The following is a 24,258-nucleotide window of genomic DNA, read 5'->3' on the forward strand; positions in this document are numbered from 1 at the left end:
TTTTAAATATGGGTACTAGAACATTTAAAATTATATTTGTGGCTTGTATTATCTTTCTGTTGAACAGCACTGTCTCTTTGGATTTCATGGATTTCCATGGAATAATTTGAAAATGATTGTATTAAATGATACACTTCTAAAGAAAATTCTTGGGTCCAGTTACATTAATCCTCTCGAAGTTGTTAGTATACCTGAATGTATCCCTTATAAATAAAAGGATTACTGTCATAAGTACTAAGCACCCCTCTGCTAAGAGAAGTTTATTCATTTTCCTTGGAAATTCTTCTATCATAAATAAAATGAAGTCAACATTTATGACAGTTCTACTGGATGGAATATAACTGAATCCCTTTAAGAATTGGTATCAGGGTTAGCATTAGCTTGGATTTTGGACTAATCAAATGCAGTCATATTTTTAAATGTGCAATTCTTTCTCAAAGGAGCATTTGAATCTATGTCACATTGAGCCGTGGTATAATGAGGTTTTGTTGTCCCTGAGAGAGTGACTATTTTCAGAACTTAGGTGAACAGCTATTTGCAAGGCAGCCTTAGTAAATATGACAGAAAAGAGGTTCATTTAAAAGGAGCTAGTTTAAGAACCACTTACTAACTGCCTGCTCTCTGCTCAGTGTTAGTATTAACTGCACAAGCAAAACACAAAAGAAATTAAAGGTGTGGTCCATGTCCTCGAAGTTCATCCTCTGGCTCAGGGATTCCTAACTGGCATCTACATTCTGATGTATCTGATGAGATGTAAAGAGAGATTAATACCTTTATAATAGCAGCTAAAGCACTAAACTTTGAAAATTATTTATTAAAAGTCGCAGATCCAAAGTTACTTGAGGAAACACCACTTCCACACATGTTCTGTTACGGGAATTGTGCATGGCTTGCAGGTATTCTTCCCTAAACCAGGGGTCCCCAACTCCTAAGCCACAGACCAGCCACACAGAGCAGCGGGCAAGGGAGCGAAGCTTCATCTGTATTTACAGCTGATCCCCATCGCCGATGTTACCGCCTGAACTCCGCCTCCTGTCAGATCAGCAGCGGCATTAGATTCTCACAGGAGCACGAACCCTATCGTGAACTGCGCATGCGAGTGATCTAGGTTGCGCGCTCCTTATGAGAATCTAACGCATGATGACCTGAGGTGCAACAGTTTCCTCCCGAAACCATCCCCCACCCCCAGTCCATGGAAAAATTGTCTTCCACGAAGCCAGTCCCTGGTCCTGGAAAAGGCTGGGGACCGCTGCCCTAAACCGTGGTTGGTGGCAATGTGTAGACATGGTGACTGTTGTTCCAAGGTATAGCCAAGGGGAAAGTTGAACCGTGGTTGTAGTTGGGGAGGTTCTGAGCTACAAGAAAGGTAGAGAATCCTTTAGACTCATTGTTTATAGAGTCCATTCTGTCTTCCTATTACAAATATTGAAACGTTTTCGGAAAGGGACCATTTGGGAAGTTTTTATAGAGCAAATGGCCCTTGGTTTGGGTCCTAAAAGAACTTAGAGGATTCAGCTTGTAAAGTTAAATGAGGGGTACTTTAGAAGGGGAAATTGATGTGACTGAGGATATGTGGGGTGTTGAAAGGGGATTTATGAGTGGAAGAGAGAATACCTTATATTAATTTGAAAGATAATTGTTCCACAGATATAATTTTCTAACTGTTGTGCTGATTTGTTCTAGAGCTTATTGTTCCCAAGGAACTTTGTGATGAGTCTATCTCAGAGTGTTTAATTGCCTGGAGCTTCCAGAGAATTGGCTATGTTTTGGGGGGAGGGAAGATGGGGTGGGAAGGTGATTGACCTTCTTGGGTAAAATCATTATTTGCCAGGTATCATTGTGGCCAAAGTTATTTATCTTGGCTTCATGTTGTATAAATACAGTGCAATCATCTATGAGCTTAGCAACTCAAATGAGACAGTGAGTACTTTTGGGCTTGTGTATATAAAAATTAACACATCGCATTTGTCTAGAATTTTATAGTTTTTCAAAGGGATTTTCAAATGCTCACATTTAACATCTCTAACAATTCTTGTCTATTTATGGTTAAGGAAACTGAGGCCCAGAGAGTCTAATGTCTTTCCCCAAAGTCACATAGGTAGTGGATGACTAGGCCAGAACTAGACTTAGCTCTTGCCTTCTCGTCCAAGGTTCTGTTTCCTGGTATGACACCCTGTCTCAGCAGGGACCCTGCTGACGGTGACTACGCGCTGGTGGCTGGCGTCTCCTGAGTTCCTCGTACTCAGCCTGATCATGAGGAACTGACTCAGAGAAATGAGAGTCTGCTGATTCAGAGCTGAATATCCTTTCCCAGTCTTTCATTTCCCAGCTTTCTCTTCTCCTAAATTGATTTCTGTCAACTCCCAAGCAGCTTTCGTAGTCGTTGTGGCTATTAGAACTCTTAGAGCACTTTAAGAGTCTGACTTAATTTACCAGCGATGAATGTATTGCATGAGAAACCTTTAATTATAGCTATATTTTGGGTAGGTATCACTATTTTTGCCTGTCAAACCAAAACTGAAGGAGAACTGTCACTAACTTAACCTCTACATAGATTTCCTTTAATAATTCTAATTAACTTTGTTATTCTGTTATATACATTGACTTCCATTGAATGAATTTGTAGCAGGCCAAGAATGAGTGGGATACCAGTATGAAGGCTATTACGGTAGTCCTGGCAAAACACTGGGCTTTGCTGGGCATGGTGGTGCACACCTATAATCTTAGCGCCTTGGGAGGCTGAGATGGGCAGATTGCTTGAGTCCAGGAGTTTGAGACTAGCCTGGGCAACATGGTGAGACTCTGTGTCTACAAAAAACACAAATGTTAGCCAGGTATGGTGGCACATGCCTGTAGTCCCAGCTACTCAGGAGGCTAAGGTGGGAGGATTGTTCGAGCCTAGAGGTCGAGGCTGCAGTGAGGCGTGATCTTGCCACTGCACTCTAGCCTGGGTGACAGAGCAAGACCCTGTCTCAAAACAAAACAAAACAAAACAAACAAAAAAACCCCAAATCCACCAGGCTTGGATTAGGGTGGTACCAGTGGAATTTGTGATGGAAGCTGCCATTTCTCCACTGGCATGAGTCAAGAGGGAGCCAGGAGTGCCACAGGCTCCAGAGAAAACTTCTTGCCCAGCCTTCCTATCACTAGTGTGGAGAGAAGAGAGGGGCTTCTGGCAAGACCTTCTCCCACACCATTGGGAGACCTGTTACTCCATCACCACATCTGCTTTGAGACTGTTGGCACACTAATTTCATTTTCCTCTTTATCCTGTTTACAACTATTTACACTGACAGCCTTTAAAAGACCAAGGCTTCTAGGTTTTTTTGTTTTTGTTTAAATTTTTTTTTGTTGTTATTTTTTAGAGACAGGGTCTTGCCCTGTCACTCAAGCCAGAGTGCAGTTGTGTGATTATAGCTCACCACAACCTCAAACTTCTGGGCTCAAATAATCCTCCCACTCCAGCCTCTTGAGTAGTTAGCATTACATGCATGCACCACCATGCCTGATTACTTTTAAATTTCTTATAGAGACAGGGTCTTGCTATGTTGCCTAGGGAGCTCTCAAACTCTTAAACTCAAGTGATCCTCCCACCTCAGCCTCCCAAAGTGCTGGAATTACAGGCGTGAGCTACCATACCTGGCCCTTCTAGATTTTTTCTTAATCCAAGTCTTTACTCTCCATATATAAGAGATGGATAATTAGGTAAGTTTCCCTCCCACTGAATATTCCCTATTGCTTACCCTTCCCCTGCTTCATCTTCTGCTATAGCACTCACCATTTGTTTTGGCACACTGAATATTTTTCTGAATTATTGATTTTCTTCTGCCACTATCATGTAAACTTCATAAAGGTGGCAGGGGTTTGGTTCATGTATCATCAGCATCCTAACAGGGTCTGGCACATGAAATGTTTGAAAAGATGAAGTGAGTGGAGTTTTAAGTCTTTAGATAGCACATTTTAAAAGTGAGTTCATAAATTATTCTACAAAAGCAATGAAATGCCTTTATAAACTGGAAGAATGTCAGATGTTCTTTGTTTTGTTTAATCCCATTTGGTGGCTTGTGTAATTATAACACAGATTAATGAATAACTTAGTAATTCCAAAATTACCCTAATGGCAATAATATGTATTTGTATGATGCCATTTACAGTAGCCTGAATGAATTTTTTATTCCTCTGTGAGATAAATAGTTGTATCTCAATGTTATAAATGTTAAAAATTATAAACGCTTAAAAATGTTGTAAATGTAAGAGAGAAGCCTATTCACAAAAACATTCCTCTCCAGGAAAACAGAGACCAGTCTAGTGTGAGACATAGGTGTGTAGTTGGTTAGAGCAAGGCATATGAGAAGGTACAGAATGATGAGAAGGTTTTACCTTCATGCTTGTGAGGTGGCTAAATTGTCAGTAGTAGTTTTGGGCATGTGAGCTGCTGCTTCTCAATACTGACAGCATTTTAGGGGACTGGACTTTGTACAGCTCTGCATTGCCTGCTGAGGAATCCAGGCATCAGCAACAGAAAGTTCCAAAGCATTAACAGAAGATTTAATTATGTTATAGCTGTACATCCAAATGGAAGGGAGCTGGAGATAGCCAAGAGTTCTCTGCTAGGTGTTTTTCAGACATGCTTCTCATGAATTAAATAGTTTTAGTCCCGATGTGGAGATTGGGAGCACTGAAAAGTGGCACTACCATACAGCAGTTTTCTGTGATGAACTAGGTAGAGTAAGCAAATGTGTTGATAAGAATTTCTGCAGAAGCTCTTCCAGACACCTTCTACCTTACTTGATAACAGAGTGTCCTGATCACATGATTTGCAGAGAATGAGAGATCTGTGAATGATTGCTGAGATGATGGCCCCAACCCAGTAGCTCAGCTTCCAACTTCTTAAGCAGCTCTAGACTACTGATACCTTTCCTAGGTCCAAATGCTAGTGACAGCCTGGCCCAAAATCAAAGTTAAACTTTAAAAGTTATGTAATATTTTGTTGCTGATGTGTTTCTAACTTTTGGCAGTTAAAAGTTATTTAAAAAAATAATCCCATAGCTGCTATTAATTTCAGGGGAATTAATGATTATATGATTATAATTTAATCATGGGGATGGGTTGTAAAAATCGTACATAAGAAAAATAGGTTGTAGATTGAGTTCTGATATTGGACCTTTAAACAAAAAAGTCATGAAAGTCTTTATCCAAATTGCTGGTTATCTCCCTGATTCTGGAAAGGTTGAATCATTTTACCGAGACAAATAGATACACAGTGCCTTTTCTTGTGGGTGGAGAGTTACACTGCCGGCCTGACCTGGCCACCTCTTCTTGGTGTTAAAGTTTAGATATGAAGTAGTTACAAACACAGCTTTATTATAGCTCTTCTGGGCCGCTGTTTCGTTTATCAGGTTGGGGATTTCCTGGAGCCTTAACTTTCTTTTCCTTATCTCTGTGTTGTCTGGATGCTGGTACCTGGTCAGATAGCCTTTCGGTAGCACTTTTTCAAAAAATCGTATAATATGTGTACTTTAAAAATTCCTTTCATTGTTATGTATATTGCATTGCTGCTTGGTACTACACAAAGTTTCCAAATAAAGGGAAATTGTGGAGCTTTGTTTAGATACTTTAAGAGGATAATGGCTATGGCTATATACTTTTGCTGGTTTTTATAAATATTAGTGATAGCAATTATGTTGAAGGAAAAATCGTGTGAGTCAAATTGCACCCTTCCAGGGTGAGTGCTTTGCTTTTCCTTTCAGCTGTCAGAAATTGTTTTGCCTCTGACAATTCTCTTAAAATAAAGCTTGCAGAATTATTACAGATTAAGGAAATCAAGTGATCATTAATGGCGAGAATTTTTAAAAAAATAGTTTTTTCCCATTGTTTGTAAATAATACATGCCTATTATTAGAAAATTCAAAAATATAAAAGAATTTTTAAAAAGCATCCTAATCGTGGCTGCTCAAAAGCGTTCTGGTATGGTTTTTCTATGCTTTCTTTTTTCTGTTTTCTGATATTTACTTTTTCTACATTTAGTTTTTTAAAAGCATGCTTGTTATCAAACTGCATATACAATTTTTATCCCATTCTGTTTATTTAACATAAGAATTTTCTATGTTTCACAGATTTTATGAAGATGTGCCACTCATTCATTGATTCTTTCAGTTACTGGGTGCCTTCTCTCTGTGCTCTGGGTGCCAAATGCTTTGCTCTTTAAAGTATGGAGACATGGGAGTAGAAAATAATCTAGATTATAATTAGGAACTGCACATCTTCCTGAATTTCCATGTAACTTTGATCTGGATCTGAAAGTTAAATTATTTCCCAGGTAGTTCCACATTTTATGTCAAAACAATAATACTCATAGATTTCTATTGAATATTTAAGCTAACTTTGTATGGATTAAAAAAAAATCGCTCTGCCTAGGAGTCTGTCCCTAGCTGAAGTGCTGGATTGCGAGTGGAGGGCAGAGCAGAATCCTGGGAAGGCAGTGGGGGCTGGTGTGCTCGGCTTCTGCACAGGAATTGTTGACAGGGGTGAGTGAGTAGGGCAGGGTTCATGGCAAGGTGTCCGACAAGATACTTAGTCACTCACAAAGCACATGACTTGGGCCTTGTCCTCAGAGGACTGAATTAATGAGAATCTAAACATTCTAGGTGGCATGGAATTTGAGATGTAGAAGAAAGAATTTGACTTATCAGTCAGTGATATCCAATTGCCTCCTCCTTAGCCCCTTCCCAGATCTGTCCCAGTGGTCAGGCGCAGACGTGGTATGAGAATGAGCAGAGTGGGCCTGCTCGTGAACAAGGATACCTGGATTTAAGGCCTGGCTTTGCCACTGACAAACTGTATACCTTGGGTCAGTTCCTTAACCTTCCTGTGCTTCATTCTCCTCATCTGTTAAGAGAAGATATTACTACTGCCTACTTCCTGTGGTTAAATTAAACACATAGAACAACGCTTGGCACATAAAAGAGCACTCAGTGGATCTAACTACCTACCAGTATTTTCTACCCTATATGACTGAATTTGACATATTGACAAATTTCCTTAGTGCTGAGCTCGTCAGATGAGTTTAGATGGCATTAGGGTAGGTATGTTATTGTTTGATTGCACACTGAACTGGTATTGTGAGGATGGCCTGCTGCTTAGCTATTAGGAACTATCCATGGTCATGTTTCTGAAAACAGCCAAGTATTGACAGACTTGGTTCTGATCCTGGATCTGTCTCCAAAGCCCATTCCCCTAAAGTAGACTGCTTCAAAAAAGCTTTCACACCCCCTTACCTTAATCTACTGGCTGTAGGCTAGGAGGAGGACCTATTTTGTTTTTAATAAACTTTGATTGAATTATAATATACAAAACAGTATACATATTCGAGTTGCTGTGCGTTCACAGTACCAGTACTGGGATCAAGAAACAGCATCCCATAACCTTTTTGTGTCTTTCTGGGGACCGTGCTTTGAAGTCTCTGGTAGAAAGATTTGTGATCATTTGTTCTTGTGCAAGGAGAAGGCATTATGGAAGATACGGAATTACCCTGATAAAGAGGAGGGTCATTTGTGGTGCTGTGGATCTTAAACCTCCCCCACTCTCTCCCGTCCTGTATTTATTTTTCCTTTTTTTCTCATTAATGTAATGCAAATATCAGAGAAAGAGGGATTCTTTTTTTTTTTTCCTTTCAAGATTGGACATCCTGAAAGGAGAAAGATTCTTTATTGCAAGATTCATTAAATGAGAATAATTAGAATGGACTTTTTAGGGAGCTGTATTAAGTCTTAGATTTTTCTCCTCCAAGCTACGTTTCTCAGTTGTTGCTTTTGAGTTAATTTTTCATTACATATCATGATATTGCTTTTCATCATGTGAAGAATGTGAGGTCAAGGAATTACAGAAATGCATGAATACTTACCTAGAAACTTTCATGATTTTAATTCTCCCAACTCTAAATTAGGCATGGGAATGGGCTTTTTCTCAGGTGTCAAATCTTGGATTGGAGGTGGGTCCTGGCAGCACTGCATCTGAAGGTTTTGGAGAGGAGTCTGGGCATCACAGGAGACAATGTGATTGTTTAGAGATTTTGGCCACGGGGGAAAGAGGTTGGACTTGTGTCTTCAGTACCAGATATTTGTCTTTGGTGATCTAAATGATACTGTGCTATTTATTGATTCTTAAACTTGGCACCCTTCTGTAGGACCACTTAATACCTGGTACATGAGATTGGAAACAGTACAAATAGCAGCTTTAAAAAATTGAAGTAGTAGTCTACCTTCCTTACATATACCACATGGATTCATCATGCTTTCATACTCCTGTGGTCCTCCCTTCCAGTGTCTTAGAAAGTTCATCAGTATTGTGAAAGTAGCAGTGGTGGCAGCAGCAGTTCCAGTCAACAACCTATTGAACCACATGTGGAATGTGGGAGTCTAGTCAGTGATTGCAGACACTTTTGTAAATGTGTAAACTTTGGATAACCCAAATTATCTTCTATGATACATGGATGAACTGTAGAAAGGAAATAGATAACTTCGCCATGTGTAGGGTTACAAATAGGGTGGATGATAAATTGTAATATGCATAGTATTTAATATTTAAGAGCAGGCACCCAGCATGATAATGAATAACAATGTGAATACCTCTCTAAGTGTGTGATTACATTTTAGGGAAGAGAAGATCGAGAAAAAAGGGAGATTGGATTGAGGGAGAGAACAGACTCTTAAGCATAAAAGATCTACATATACCACCTCTTAGTTGCTCTCTGAGTTGCTCTAATGTCTCAGAAGAGTGATTGTGATGATACAATTATGCTTTTTCCACTTACTGAAGAAATTTTAGACTCCTATTTAAACATCAGGAAATTTGAAGTCATATAGAGACATCTCCTTTAACATATAATAGTTGTGGTTTTTTCATTTCTACCCTATTACATTTTATCAGATTTTGAACTGTGGAATTAAGGCTTATTAGCTGGGTAACAGAGGAAATGGCATTTTCACTTTTAAAAAAATCTAAAAATCCTTTCTGTTAAGATATCATGTTGGTCTCACTGATAGGAGTGATCACAAGATATTAAAAGCCTCTATGGGAACTTTTGCTGTGGTAAACGAGGGAAAGGCAGAAAGGAGTGTATAAGCACCCTCCTGATCAGACTGTATGCATCTGACTGTCAAAGAAGCACACTGCTTGTTACAGTTAGATTCATATCATAGTTTTTGTTTTGTTTTGTTTTGTTTTTAGATGGAGTCCTGCTGTGTCGCTCAGGCTGGAGTGCAGTGGCGCAATCTCGGCTCACTGCAACCTCTGCCTCCTATGTTCAAGCGATTCTCCTGCCTCAGCCTCTTGAGTAGCTGGGACTATAGGCATCCACCACCACATCTGGCTGATTTTTTTGTATTTTTTTAGTAGAGACGGGGTTTCACCATGTTGGTCAGGCTGGTCTCAAACTCCTGACCTCAGATGATCCGTCCACCTCAGCCTCCCAAAGTGCTGGGATTATAGGCATGAGCCACTGCACCTGGCCCATATCATAGTTTTAATGCAAATATTTAGTGTTATTAAACCAATCAGAAAGTATCTGTTGGACATCTGCCATGGATAAAACCTGCATGAGGTACAAAAATGAATGTCAAGACCCAGACTAATATGCAAATAATTTATAATCTAGTTAGGATCATAAGAGATGTATTATATACTTTTTTTTTTTTTTTTTTGGAGACGGGGTCTCTCTCTGTTGTCCAGGCTGGAGTGCAGTGGTGTGGTCATAGCTGACTGCAGTCTTGAACTACTGAGCTAAGTGATCCTCTCACCTCAGCTTCCTGAGTAGCTGGGACTATAGGTGCATGCCACTACTCCTGGCTCATTTTCTAATTTTTTGTAGAGATGAGGTCTTGCTATGTTGCCCAGGCTGGTCTTTAAATCCTGCTTCAAGTAGTCCTCTCGCCTTGGCCTCTCAAAGCACTGCGATTATAGGCTTGATCTACAATAGTTTTTATAGTGCTTGCGTAAGTAATCTTTTGGTTCTCTGTTAAAAAGAGAAAGTGACTTTAAAGGCAGTTTATGGGAAGAAAGAACTCATGATCAGTGGCCATGTCAGTTAAGTTTTAAGCTCAAAATGTGTTCTTCTTGGAGAAAGGAATTCATTTTCTCCTAATCTGGTTTTATCTTGATACTATCAATTTAGCATGTGCCACAGAGGATTCAAGTTGTCATATGTATGTTGCAATTTTTATTTTTCAGGAGAGGGTGAATTTCAGCTATTTTTTGAGTTCATTTTGAAGGAATTTTAGGGATTATATATATAAGATTGTCTTAAGGTAATTGAAGGCCCTGCCATGACATCAGTTTTTCTCACACTCGTGGAGTGAAATGTATGGATACCATATATTAAAAGTAATGGCAAAAACCACAATTACTTTTGCACCAACCTAGTACAAAGGTACATTTAAAAATTGCTGAAGCCAAAGGACCAGACAAGAGTTCATCAGGTTTTAGGAATCTATTAATGTTTTCTTCACCAAATTCCAGGACTAAGAAAAGGAAAAGAATTGGGACAATCCCTCGTAGTTTTGTATTGTAAAGATTCGACCTGTATTCCAGGGATCTTGATTTTTATTTCTAATAAAAGAAAAATGTTTTCTTCATGAACCCACAGAATCATATTGATTCTGTAGCATTGTTCTCCTTTTTCAGATGAAGAATATTAGTGTCAGAAGTCAAAATTGAGCTGCTTTTGTCCTCAGGTTGGGCTTTCTCATTTGAATATGCCTAGGAATTCAGTGCAAGAGTTCTGAGGGTTTATGGCTGCTCGTTATCATTTTTTTTCTTGTATTAAAGCAAGGATACATCCCTAATATGTGTCCCACCTCCCCTTGTCATCTATACATTAAGTCCTACATTTGGCTATTGTGGGTAACCATCTCTCACTTGCTGTGGGTAGAATTTTGCAAGATTGCAGAGTAAGACCTGTCAGCTGACACTGGCTCACATGAGAGCCATTAAGAGGGTGGTGTAGCCAATGTCAGAACAACCTTGCAGCTGAAGGCAAGTCACTGCATTGCCCAGAGCCATATGAACAGGTCTTGTGACCAATTAATTGACTACTACATATTCTCCAGCTAGGGAGCACAGATGGAGTGAGTCAGTCCAAGCTGCTCAACCTGTTAAATGTCTTGTCTTTGCTAACTGGAGTATAAGCTTAGGAACAAAAGTAGGACTTGTCTATGTTTGTAATGGGATTGCAGACAGCGTGTTTTGTAATGTGATAGATGGATCTGACTTCCTAAATTACTGGCAGGCTTAATTTACGTAACAAATGAATGTTCCACCTTTTTTTTTTTTTTAACCTTTGAAAGGGGAAATTAGTACGCTGCTGTCAAGTAGCTTTTCTCACATACTGTATAGGGAGTGAAATGATTGTTTAGAACTGGTGGTCATTACGGAATATTCCTCACATAACAAAGGAACTTCAGGATTTGTCTCCAAGTCCATGTTTATGGTCAGGATAAACCGGAAGAACATTAAACCGTTCAGGAGATGTGCGGCGGCACAGCGAAGACCACAAACCAGCCGGAGAGCTGGCAAGACTCTGCCAGATGTGTGAATGACGCTGTACCTGGTGCTGGGAGGATTTACAGGGCGCTTTTATGCACAAAGATTAAAAAACACACCAGGGTAGACAGGAGCACTGACCACACGGAACTCGACAACAGGTTTGAAACTTTAGTTCTGTTTCAAAATCTCAGATAATTTTTTATTTAATTTACTGTGTACTAAGGAGATGGAATTGTATTGATCTGAAAGTTGTTGTTTCTCATAAGTGCTTCTAAGTAGGAGAAATGGGGTTATTGGTGGGTGTGCAGAGTCAAGTCCCTTCTCTTACAGAAGAGATGTAAGCATGGATATTTTTTAGTGACTATTGTGACTCCACTACCCATCCATTTTCTTCTTTTCATTACCTCTACTGGAGCCAACTTATAAGAAGTGTGTACATCTTTGTCCCTTGAAACTTGGATGAAACTGTTCACAGTAATTATCAGGAAAAAATGGTACAGTCCTGAAGTACCAGCACAGTTAGTAGATGGGGCTCAGGCCTGGGCGTTCTCACTTCATAGTCTGCATGGCAGCCAGGTGGTTGTGCTTTTCCAGTTGGAAGCAGGGTGATCGGGGTGACCCAGTCTTCCTCTGGAAGACCCTTTCCATGAGAAGGATGTTATGAACAGCAAATTTTAATAATGGAGCTTGTCTAAAAAAAATAGCATACTTATAATTTTTTTTTGGTTTATTTCATCCACATTCTTCCATTAATAAATTTGGAAGAATTTATTAATTTTATTATTAGTGGTACTTAATTGAAATGCTATTTGTAAAGAATATTATTGCATATCAATAAAAACAAAAAACTGTTTTGAGAATTACATTTCATTCCAAATTCTTCCGTAGATAGATAGTAAGGAGAGCTAAAAGTTAATGATTGGTGTGAAAGCAAGTTTATAAGTTCATTTAACTTGGGCATGGTGGCTTAAACCTGTAATCCAAACACTTTGGGAAACGGAGGTGGGAGGATCACTTGAGCCTAGGAGTTCAAGACCAGCCAGGGCAACGTAGCAAGACCCCACCTCTACAAAAAATTTTTAAAAATAATTAGCAGGGCATGGGGGCATGCAACTGTGGTGCCAGTTACTTGGGAGGCTGAGGTGGGAGGATCGCTTGAGCCCAGGGGTTGTAGGCTGCAATGAATTGTGATTTCACCGCTGTACTCCAGCCTGGGCAACCAAGCAAGACCCTGTCGCTTTAAAAATAATAGTAATAAAATAAATTCACTTAAAACATTTTTTTCTTACAGAAATTTTCTCAAAATTAACATGTCTCATCAACTTTATCCCATAAGTATGCTTCTTAGTTTGGTTAAAAATAATCAGGATATAGTTTTTGTCACGTAAAAATCTTTGTCATTTTTTAATAGAAACAATAAAACAGGGCAACAGAGTGAGGCTTCCATCTCTAAAAAAGAAAAAAGAAACTTAATAAAATGGGATGTAGTCCATTACAGTGTAAGAGCACAGTAGACCGGAGAGTGAGAGAGAAGTGAGGAAGTTATTTTACAAGTGTTAGGTCACATGCTTTTCATTCAGTTAAAGAGATCTGTTTGTAGAGGAGGAGGTAATGATATGGTACATTAGAAAAATACATTTGAGTGTTCAGATAAGAATTTCACTTTTATACTATCTGTTTTTATCTGTTTCTTATCAAGAAAGGGCAGCGGAGTGATAGGAGAGAGTAACGGAGTGACTCAAGTTTATCTGAATCTTGATCCCTAGCTCTGCCTGCCCAGGAGCCTCTAACCCTGGGCCAGTCTCCAGGCTTTTCTTAATCTCACTCTCAACTATTAAACTATGTAATTGGCTCAGATTATTTAAAAAATTCTTTCTTCTTCTGAGATTCTTAGATGTAGTAGTAGGGCCTTCTGTATTCCCTATTTTTGTTATTCTATAGAATTCTAGATCCCCAGATAGTTATTTAGGATGAAAGATGGGGAGTGAATGTCCATGTAAGAAAATAATATGCAGGGCCAATTTTTTAAAAACCTCTAAAATTTTTGATATGAGCTGCTGCTTCTCACCTTCAAAGTGATGCTTTAAATTTTAACATTTTCATACCTGTTATCCTCTTTCCTTGTTTTAACTTCCTTTAGATTTACTTCTCTAGTGCTGAGAATTTTTTTTTTAGAACTTTGTACAATGATGACCTATTTGTCAATTAATTGGAATTCATCTCTAGTCAGACAATGTGCTGTAGTAGACCTCGTCCGCTTTCTCTTCTCCTTACTACGATCTTGGAAACATTGCTTACTTGCAGTATTGTGCTTGGTTTCCAGAACTTCTTTAGAACTTGGGCCAACTTGAGGGTAGAAGTGAATTATTGACAGGCGCTGGCACTGAAGGACCTGACTCCAGAGTGCTCACGAGTTATCTCTTTGTCCAAGTCATGTGGCAGTCAGGTAGGTAGGACTTCCAATCTCTTTTTGCTCTTTGATATCTTAAATCAGTCGTTCCGAGTGGTCTTAGTTCAGCACACTGACAGGCAGGGTTTTTTTTTTCTTCTCATGATTTTCCAGTAACTGAAAAGATGAAGAGAAAGATTCCACAATTACAGTAGAATCATGTTGTATATGTGATGACAGCCACAGTGTAAAACAGACGGAAACAGTGCAGAAAGAAACATGTTGGTCGTCTCATTACTCTTCATGTAGCATGACACATTTCAGGATAGGAGTTGTCCTATGCATCTCCATTTCCATTCCCCCTAACCTCTATAAAGGCAGATGTTGGGGTTCAATTCATTTCACAAAATTCTAGAGTCAACAAAAAACTACCAAGTTTGATGAGAGGCATCTTAAATGGCTTGTCAGTAAAAATTCCTTGCTAAAACTCCCTTCAAATCTAGTGACTCTTTGCTGGGCACGGTGGCGTTCATGCCTGTAATCCCAGCACTTTGGGAGGCTGAGGTGGGCGGATCACTTGAGGTCAGGAGTTCGAGATCAGCCTGGCCAACATGGTGAAACCCCATCTCTACTAAAAATACAAAAATTAGCCAGATGTGGTAGCAGGTACCTGTAATCCCAGCTACTTGGGATGCTGAAGCAGGATAATCACTTGAACCTGGGATGCGGAGGTTGCAGTGAGCCGAGATCGTGCCATTGCACCCCAGCCTGGGCAACACAGCAAGACTCCATCTCAAAAAAAAAAAAAAAATCTAGTGACTCTTAAATATGATGCCAGGTATATGGTATCATCCTCGAATAATTGCTTCCAGTCCTCTTTCTTAAAATATTGACTATAGCAAAGCTGCCAACAACTTTTGAGTTTTTCAAACTTTACCGGCAAATTAGCAAACAAAATCCATAGGGCTGTTTATATGAGAAATCTGGGACTTGCCACACATATCTGTGAATCATTGTTGCTCTGGTGGCAAGAGAAAACTTGCCATGTCTTTAAAGTATACCCCTTACACACTGAAAAGGAACTGAAACAGAGCACTTCAGAGTCAATTGTGCTTTACAGTTTCATATCTTGAAATTTGAATTCAGAAGAAATTCTCTGTACTGCTTTAGAATCACCAGGATGATTCTAAATGAGTATATCCATTTTATGTACATTTTTAGATGAGATAATTCTATTAAAAAAGAGAAATCCTTAGATTGTCTGTGGTAGTTACTTAACAAGAAAGTAAGTACAGAAACTTGAGTGCATTGTCCCCTGGTGAGCTGCTTCACATAGATAAGCTGACCATGATTTTATGACCAGTCTTTGTTTATAGCAGTTGGGATTACTGACTAGGAAATATAAAAATAGTCACAGATTTAGAGAGAGATATGCTAAGGCAACAGACCAAAGAATTCTAAAGAGTATAATAAAAGGTCATTAAAAGTAAGCGTAAGGCAGGTTTGTAGGAGTGGAAAGAATGTTTCTCATTGCTGCTCCTGGAAACAGTGTGAAAACCACTCTACCCTGATGCTACTTAATAGAAAATGTAGCAGTTGGACAGGTTGAATGAAGTGGGTAGAGAGAAAAAACAAACCCTAGTCAGCTGATGGTCTTGTGCTTTGTGACAAGCTTCACAGAGAGGTCGTAAATGGTTGGGTGTGACTCTGATGGGTTGGGTATTGCTGTCACACATTCTTCTGCGCTTCCTGCATTCCTTCCCTTTTTACTGATTTTTACGTACCATGAGAATTTTTCTTTGACTAGTTAGAAGAGTTTATTTCTGCTGGCTGAGGGTAGAGATTTTGAGATGTAATTCCAGACTGATAAGAGTGAATGAATCAAGGAATGCAGTGTTGTGTCTGATTTAGGGTTCAAGAACATTAGTCTTTTCCCTCTGAGGATACATTACTTACTAGGAATAAATCAGCAATCTTAATATAGGAGATTTTCATAGATGCTAACAACTGACATCAGCTTTTGTCTGGGTCATATTTGGATAAGCATTGATGACATAACAGGGTAAAGGACTTGTTATTAATCACCATAGCTAACTGTGTCCAGAATGACAGTGTTCCAGGCAGAAGATGAGGTTAATCCAGCTCTGGAGTCTGCGGGCCAGTCACTGACTGGGCAGCTTCTGAAGCCTTTTTTCCTCAAGTTCTGCTCAGCTCTGTGCTGAAGCGGAATGCTGGCTGAACTGGTCCCCACATCCCTGGTTCTCCTGTTATGACTCCTGTGGTGAGTCAGGCTCTGGCTTAGCCTTATCCTTTTATTGTTATAGTAACAAAAGCCAAATAATTGCTGAACAGTGATGTAGCAAGCCCTGGTGGGAATTGGAGAGAGCAATAACTTGTGACCCATCTAAGATTATAACTGTCAAAAGTCACCAAAGAGAATCCAGCCTATGGGTTATAAAAACACCCAAGGTTCCTGGGAATATTCTTATCTTTTATGAGTTCCCAGGGGGATATTTAGGTGTCAGGTGTACATCCATCCATCAGCCTTATGTCTTTAAGGGTTTAAGAAAGGTTTTTTAAAAAAACTACTTTAGGTTTTTACAGAACAGATGTGAATGAAAATCCTTTTTTCTCACGATGCCATATCCTTTCACTTTCATGCCTCACCCTGTCCAAAGGCAGAAAAAGGAACTTAGTTAAGCTATTTTTCCACTTACTGATTTTCAGCTCTAGCATATGAGAACCTAGACTTAATACCAGATAAAATGGAAGGGCCTTTGACTTGGGGATCTTCTCTACCCTGATTTTATGATCTGGGGGTCTTGTCTACCTTGAAATCACTGTCTTTGGGAACATCATCTCATCGCTCTGTTTTTGTTTTCTAAATAATAATAATTAGTAATGATAATAATAATAATGATGATGGTAGATTGGAATGGTGTTTCCTGAGCCTCAACTTCAGATCCGCTGAACCAAATTCCTAGAGGTAGAGCTTGTGAGGCTTTGTTGATTACGTACACACACACACACAAACACACAAACACACACAAAACTTCTGGGGTAATTCTAACAATGAGCCAAACAACTTGGAACCAGTGGACAGGTAGTGTCTGAAGTCCCTTCCAGCTAACATTCTGATAATCTGTCAGTGATCCATGAGTCCTGAAGTTAGAGAAATATAAAGGCTGGGCCTTGAGTAATCAGGGGAGTTAAAACTAGCTCAGTGGTAATCTTTTTCCACCTGAGCGAACAAGCCACGTGGGTGTTTGAGGAAGTACATTTTCAACAGAGAGAACAGGAAGTACAGAGATCTTAAGACAGGAACATGCCTGGTGTGCATCCTAAAAAGAATATTGCCTCAGGGCAAAGATGATTTGGATTCAGAAAGTAAACGATCCTTCGTGGGAATATGAATAGGGTGGAGGTGTGCTGGTGGATGGTTTAGCAGCTGCACACTGTGATATGAGAGGAAGGCAGAGGTCACTGCTCCTAATATCTTTCCCACTGGACCTTGCTTGATGGCAAAAACTCCTATTATTAAATTCTCATTTCTTCGTATTTAAGCATTGTTCTCTCTAGGCAGTAACTAATACCTTACTGTGAACCATCTTAGGGGAACATTCCCCTCTGTCAGTAGGAGCAAGACCACATGTGACAGTTGGGTACATTCTGTACAGCAGTGTGTGAGGACTGACCCTCCTTTTTCCAGCCGGGTGGATAGAACAAGGAGGAGATGGCCTGTAATTCTGCTGAACAGGGACAGACTTGATAGCTACATCTGAAGCTCAAGTTATGTGTCCTTGGTTCTCATCTTCACAGGGTATTCTGTAGCTGACTGTAACAGACAAAAGTGATCTTCAGAAAATAATCCTGTCACAAATTTTTAAACCAGTGCTTATTCCTGAAAGTTTCTATATCTTAAAAGTTCCTTTGACTACTGAAATTAAAAGAATTTTTTCCTTCAAAAAAATTTTAGAGCAATTTTAGGTTCACAGCAACATTAAGCAGAAAGTACAGAATTCTCATGTACACCTTGCCCCCACAGTATCAACATCCCACACCACAGTGATATATTTGTTACCATTGAGGAATCTGTATTGACACATCTTTATCACCCAAAGTCCATAGTTTGCATTATGGTTCATTCTTGGTGTTGTGTATTCTATAGGTTTTGACAAAAGTATAATGACACGTATCCACTATTCATACTAGATAGTTTCACTGCCCTAAAAATCCTCTGTGCCTTGCCTATTCATCCTTCCCTCCCTCTCTTACCCCAGGCAACCACTTGTCTTTTTACTGTCTCCATAGTTTTGCCTTTTCCAGAATGTCATTTGATTAGAATCATACAGTATGTACCCTGTTCATATTGGCTTCTTTCACTTAGAAATACACATTCAAGGTCCCTTCATGTCTCTTCATAGCATGGTAGTTCATTTCCTTTTTAGCACTGAATAATATTCCATTGATTATCTCTTTGCATACTGAAGGATGTCTTGGTTGCTTCTATGTTTTGGCAATTATGAATAAAGCTCCTATACACAGCTGCAGGCTTTTCAAATCATTTGGATAAATAACTATGAGTCCCATTGCTGGATTGTAAGGTAAGCATATGTTTAGTTTTGTAAGAAACTGCCAAACTCTTCCAAAACAACTGCACCACCAGCAATGGGTGAGAGTTTCTGTTGCTCCACATCCCCACCAGCATTTGGCATTGTCAGTGTTCCAGACTTTGGCCATTCTAACAGGCATGTAGTAGTATCTCTTGTTTAAATTTGTGTTTCTCTAATGACATACAATGTGGATCAACTTTTCATATGCTTATTTGCCATTTATATTATTGTTGGTGAGGTGTCTGTTCAGGTCCTTTGCACATTTTTTCATCAGTTGGTTTGATTTCTTACTGAGTTTTAAGTGTTCTTTATTTTGGATAAAACAGTTCTTTATCAGGTATATTTTTTGTGAATATTTTGTCTCAGTCTGTGGCTTGTCTTCTCATTCCCTTGACAGTGTCTTTCTTAGAGCAGAAGTTTTTAATTTTAATGAAGCCCAGCTTCTCAATGATTCCTTTCATAGACCACACCTTTGGTGTTGTATCTGAGAATCCTTTGCCATGCTCAAGGCTGTCTATATTTTCTCCAGTGTTATCTTCTGTGAGTTTTGTAGTTTTGCTTTTTACACTTAGGCTTGTAAGCCATTTTGGGTTTATTTTTGTGAAGGATGTAAGGTCTGTGTCGAGATTCTTTTTTTTTTGCACCTGGATGTCAAGTTATTCCAGCACCATTTGTTGAAAAGGCTGTCTTTGCTCCATTGTATTACTGTTGCTCTTTTGTCAAATATTGATTTATATTTATGTGGATTTTTTTCTGAAGTCTCTATTCTGTTCCATTGATCAGTTTCCCTATTCTTTTGTCAATGCCACACTTCCTCCTTCTCCTCCTCCTTTTCTTCCTCGTCCTTCTCCTCCTCCTTCTTTTAAGAGATGGAGGCTCACTCTGCCCAAGCTGGAGTGCAGGTTTTTGCACCTCAGAAGGACATGCAGAGGAAGGTCCTGGAAGGAAGAGAATGTTATCCTAACTTGTTTGCTACTGGTATCAAGGTGATAGTGCAGTTGAGTTGGATGAGCACAGAATTTAGAGTCAGGAGACTTTGATTTTAGTCGTGACTTAGCCACTTACCGGACATAACCTTGTTAGAGTCTCCTAACTTCCGTGTAAAACATTATATAATACAGACTCTCACAGGATATTTGAGAAGGTCAGCTCAGGTGAATTCTGTAAAAGTGTTTGGTAAACTCTAAAATATTAGGCAATTATTTGTGCATGTGCTGTGCAGTTCTTATCACCAGCATTCCCCTGCCTACATGCAAACACCAGACCTTCTGGAATTGATGTCTCTAGGCTCTGCATGAATTATGCAGTAAAAAAGGCAGTTATTTAATATGATGGAAGTCCATCTGATACACTACTAGAACAGCAATCACAAACTGAAAAACATACATGGGTTTAATAAATGAGAAAAGGGATTGCTTTTTTAGAGAAAAACTTTCTCCTGTCCTTGGGGGAGGGAGGGGATGAAGGACAGGAAAATGTAGTGTACAACTGTTGAGAAGAAAGCTCAATAAATGCCATTGTCTAGGCCAAACTACATATTTGAAAACTGAATCTGAATGCCTGGAATTCATTAAGGTGGTTTCCCTGTAGGAGTTCACCCACTGCCTCATGCTTCAGCTACCAAGAAGCCTCTTAAAGGAAACAGTAGTTAAGGGTTTGTCTTAAAGCAATAATAGATTGTTTGGGTTTAAAAATAGGGTGTTCTTGTTGTAGTCCTCATCTTTGTTGTTTGTTTTTACTTTTTCAAGAGACAATACAGTCACACGGCTTAATATTCAAAAGGCACAAAATTGTGGTGCATGTTTAGAGCACAATCAGTGTGCCTGACTCTGTGTTAAGTGCTTTACATTTAGTCACCAAAGGTTGGTACTATTATATTATCTCCATTTTGCAGATGAGGCTATTGAGGAACAAAGAGATTAGGTAACTCACCGAAGTTACATAGCTAGGAAGAGGCAGAGGTAGGACCTGAGCCCAGGATGCCTGGGTCCAGTCTATACTCCTTCTCAGTATGCTGTTTTGATGGATGTTTATTACATGGTGCAGAGAAAGCCTTTCCCTTTGCTCTGTAAAGAGTGTAGAATGAAAAGTCTTCTGCTTTCTTTTTCATCAGTAATCCAGCTTTCTTTTTCTTTTTTTTTTTTTTTTGAGACTGAGTCTTGCTGTCTCGCCCAGGCTGGAATGCAGTGGCGCCAGGTCCGCTCACTGCAAGCTCCGCCTCTCGAGTTCACGCCATTCTCCTGTCTCAGCCTCCCGAGTAGCTGGGACTACAGGCACCCGCCACCACGCCCAGCTAATTTGACGGGGTTTCACCGTGTTAGCCAGGATGCTCTTGATCTCCTGACCTCGTGATCCGCCAGCCTCAGCCTCCCAAAGTGCTGGGATTACAGGTGTGAGCCACCATGCCCGGCGCAGTAATCCAGCTTTCTACTCCAGAGTCAACTAGTATTACCAATTCATTGTATTTCTTCTAGAGATAGTCTATATGTGTGTAATAAAACCCAGAGTTCTTTACCTCCAATTTTTCCTTTTTCTAGACTTATGGTAGCATTCTATACACAATATTTTATACTTATTTTTGTTCCAGTCAAAAATACGTCTTGGAGTTTATTACATACTTACCTAAGGAGCTTCCTTATTCTTTGCTGTGTCAGTATAGCACTCCCTTGTATGGATGTACCATAATTTATTTAATCATCCTGCTGACAGTTTGTTTCCAAACAGTGCTGCAGTCATTACCTTTTTGTACATAATCATTTTGTGCCTGTGCAAATTAATCTGTAGGATTCGTTCCTAGAAGTGAACTTGCTGGGTCATGAGTATATATATATATATATGTATATTTATTTATTTTAACCTATCTCTTTTAGAGATAGTATTTTACAACCCAAAATAGGTGACAATTGTCTATTTATTTTGGTTCTTTCATCTTGCAAACGAGAGACCTTACACAGAGAATCATGCTTTTGACCTCTGGAAACTTCTTGGAAAATAGAAGTATTACCTTATCTGCATACAGTTTAATTAGATCTAGAAGTGAATAATATATAAGACAATGTCTTGAGTATTTACTTTGAAATTTATTCAGTTGTCTGTTATTAGTATATGATTTCCCAAAATGAGGGAGGGGAAAGATATGAAATCATCTTGATGCAAGTTACCTTTTATAATTGCAGAGCAATTATGTATTTCAGTAATCCAGGAATATAATAATGTGTTGACGGCTTTGGTTATGCTGACAAGGGTATAAAAGAATTAGCTCGGCCAGGCACGGTGGCTCATGCCTGGAATCCTAGCACTTTGGGAGGTCAAAGCGGGCGGATCATTTGAAGTCAGGAGTTCAAAACTAGCCTGGCCAACATGGTGAAACCCCTCTCTACTAAAAATACAAAAAAATTAGCCAAGTGTGGTGGTGGGTGCCTGTAATCCCAGCTACTTGGGAGGCTGAGGCAGGAGAATCGCATGAACCCAGGAGGTGGAGGTTGCAGTGAGCCGAGATTGCGCCACTGCACTCCAGCCTGGGCGACAGAGTGAGACTCCGTCTCAAAAAAAAAAAAAAAAATTAGCTCAGTGATTATTGAATTAATATATGCATGGAGATGAACAGTAAAGCTCTTTTTTTTTTGTCAGTTTGGCTATTTTTAAGTACAAGTAGTTTCTAGTTTATAGATATCAGAAAAGAATAAATGATGTGCATTTAAGAGTTAAGGGAAGCATTTTGGGGAAAAATGGGCCATTTATAGAGATTCTGTGGGGGGTTTTTGTTTTGTTTTTGTGGAGTCACAATCTCACTGTATTGCTCAAACTCCTGGATTCAAGCGATCCTCCTGCCTTGGCCTCCCAAAGTGCTGAGATTACAGGCATGAGCCACTGCACCTGACCTCTGTGGGTTTTTTAAGCAGAAAAAAGGAAGGAACTGTTAATAACAGCAACAACAACATCAGAAGGCAAGGGGCAGAGTCTTGACTGCCACAGTGACCTGCCCACTCATTGTCCCTCTCACCTCAAAAGAACTTGTACTTTTCCCCTTCAGATTTTGTGAGCACCTTTTGAAAGTTCTGTTGATTAGAGCTGTGTTGATATTAAGATGCTTATCAAAGACAGATTATGTTTAGAAGGTTTAAGGGATACCATGTAGTAATAATGTAGGTTAATTCATTAGGATTGCTTTCCTTTTAGTACCTGGCTGAGATCATCTATTCTAAATCACACTGTGCACATTTAATAGATAACTTGGGATTATAATGTATTAGAATTGGAAGCACCAGACTTTTAGGTATAATTTTAGTCCCACCCCATTTCCCATTTTTTCTTTTTTCTTTTTTCACTCTGTCGCCCAGGCTGGAGTACAGTGGTGTGATCTCAGCTCACTGCAACCTCTGCCTCCCGGGTTTAAGCAATTCTTGTGTCTCAGCCTCCCCAGTAGCTGGGATCACAGGCGCCCACCACCACGCCTGGCTAATTTTTATACTTTTAGTAGAGATGGGGTTTCACCATGTTGGCCATGCTGGTCTCACACTTCTGGCCTCAAGTGATCCACCTGCCTTGGCCTCCCAAAGTGCTAGGATTACAGGAGTGAGCCGCCATGCCTGGCCCCACCCCATCCTTTTATAGAGGAGGAGACGCTGGATTAAGAGGTGAAGAAGTGACTGAGATGGGACTGTGGGATGGCTGCCTCCAGCCTAGGCAGTCTGACATCCTGTGCAGTGCTCCGCTGTTTTGTCTGTGCTGTGGTGGCCCCAGGGCAGTGGCATGTGGGTGGTGGTGCTGTAAGTGCCACAAACAAACTTCATCTGTTTTAGAGTTTTACTTGTTGTAATCCTGAACTCAGAAAGGAAGGAAGAAATTCTGTCTTTTCCTCTCTGTACTTTGTAGTTCCTTGTTCATAGCACCCAAACCTTAGGCTGTATTGTGACACATATGATAATGTTTTGTCACTGCCGTGTGAACACATTATTTAAAGACTTATGTGGTTTTAACTTGTGACCTTTGCTACCATTTACTCATTGTTTTAGTGGCAAGGAGGGGGAAAACAAGTTCAGAGCTACAACTAACCTACTTACGCATAAACTTTTGGCTGTCATTTTTGTTAGAGATCAGTTATATTCAGGAAAATGTGGGGAACCTGAAAGTTATTTATTCCAGTCTTTTGTCCTTTTCTCAGACATGGTAATCACTAAAGTGATCAACAATCCTTTATCCTATAATTCCAAAATCCTGAAATTTCTGGAAAATCTTTTGGAATTAATCTGAACTGATGTGAGGCTGTTTATAGTCTCTATCTAATCCACTTAGCATAAGTATTCATAACTTGGGCTGGTGAAATATTAATTTGTTTGTTTTGGGGGTTTGATTACATCTTAGCCCCTGGAGGAGGTATTATGTAATATGTAGTGTAGCATCTTTCTGATTTCTAAAAAAAATTCTGAATTCTGAAACATCTAGCCCCAAGGCTCTCAGTTAAGGAATTGTGTATCTGAGTGGATCTTTGAATTATGCTTTACAGTTTTAAAAGTGCCTTCATAACTTAATCTCTGTTTTTCCCAACAGCCTTGTGAGGTAGATAAGGCAGATGCATTTTGGGAAAGCTCAGCGCTAGGGTTTCAGCGCTAGGGTTGGAGCGTTCTAAAATTATCTGGGTTGAGTTAGAAGCCCTGTTTGCCCTGGTGAATCCTAATCCGTGTCCCAAGCATCATGTCCTCTGTGACTCACATC

The 24,258-nt window shown here is 39.6% G+C and overlaps 1 protein-coding gene across 9 annotated transcripts in view; it reads left to right on the forward strand.

Annotated features, from left to right (window-relative positions):
* The window catches only part of FNIP2 (folliculin interacting protein 2), a 137,964-nt gene that overhangs the window by 25,822 nt on the left and 87,884 nt on the right, over window positions 1–24,258 (forward strand). For 3 of the 9 annotated variants that reach the window (XM_054484846.2, XM_054484852.2, XM_063664247.1), the window contains exon 1: window positions 11,108–11,699. The exons of 4 other annotated variants lie outside the window; for them this stretch is intronic. In XM_054484846.2, coding sequence (XP_054340821.1) covers window positions 11,524–11,699 — 176 coding nt within the window. In that variant the 5' untranslated portion in view covers window positions 11,108–11,523. Of the gene's footprint in view, window positions 1–11,107; window positions 11,700–24,258 lie in introns of those variants that run through there. 2 more of the 9 variants (XM_054484848.2, XM_054484850.2) reach the window with 2 other exon arrangements.

This window comes from Pongo pygmaeus, chromosome 3 (genome assembly GCF_028885625.2).
Source record: "Pongo pygmaeus isolate AG05252 chromosome 3, NHGRI_mPonPyg2-v2.0_pri, whole genome shotgun sequence".
NCBI classification, from domain to species: Eukaryota; Metazoa; Chordata; class Mammalia; order Primates; family Hominidae; genus Pongo; species Pongo pygmaeus.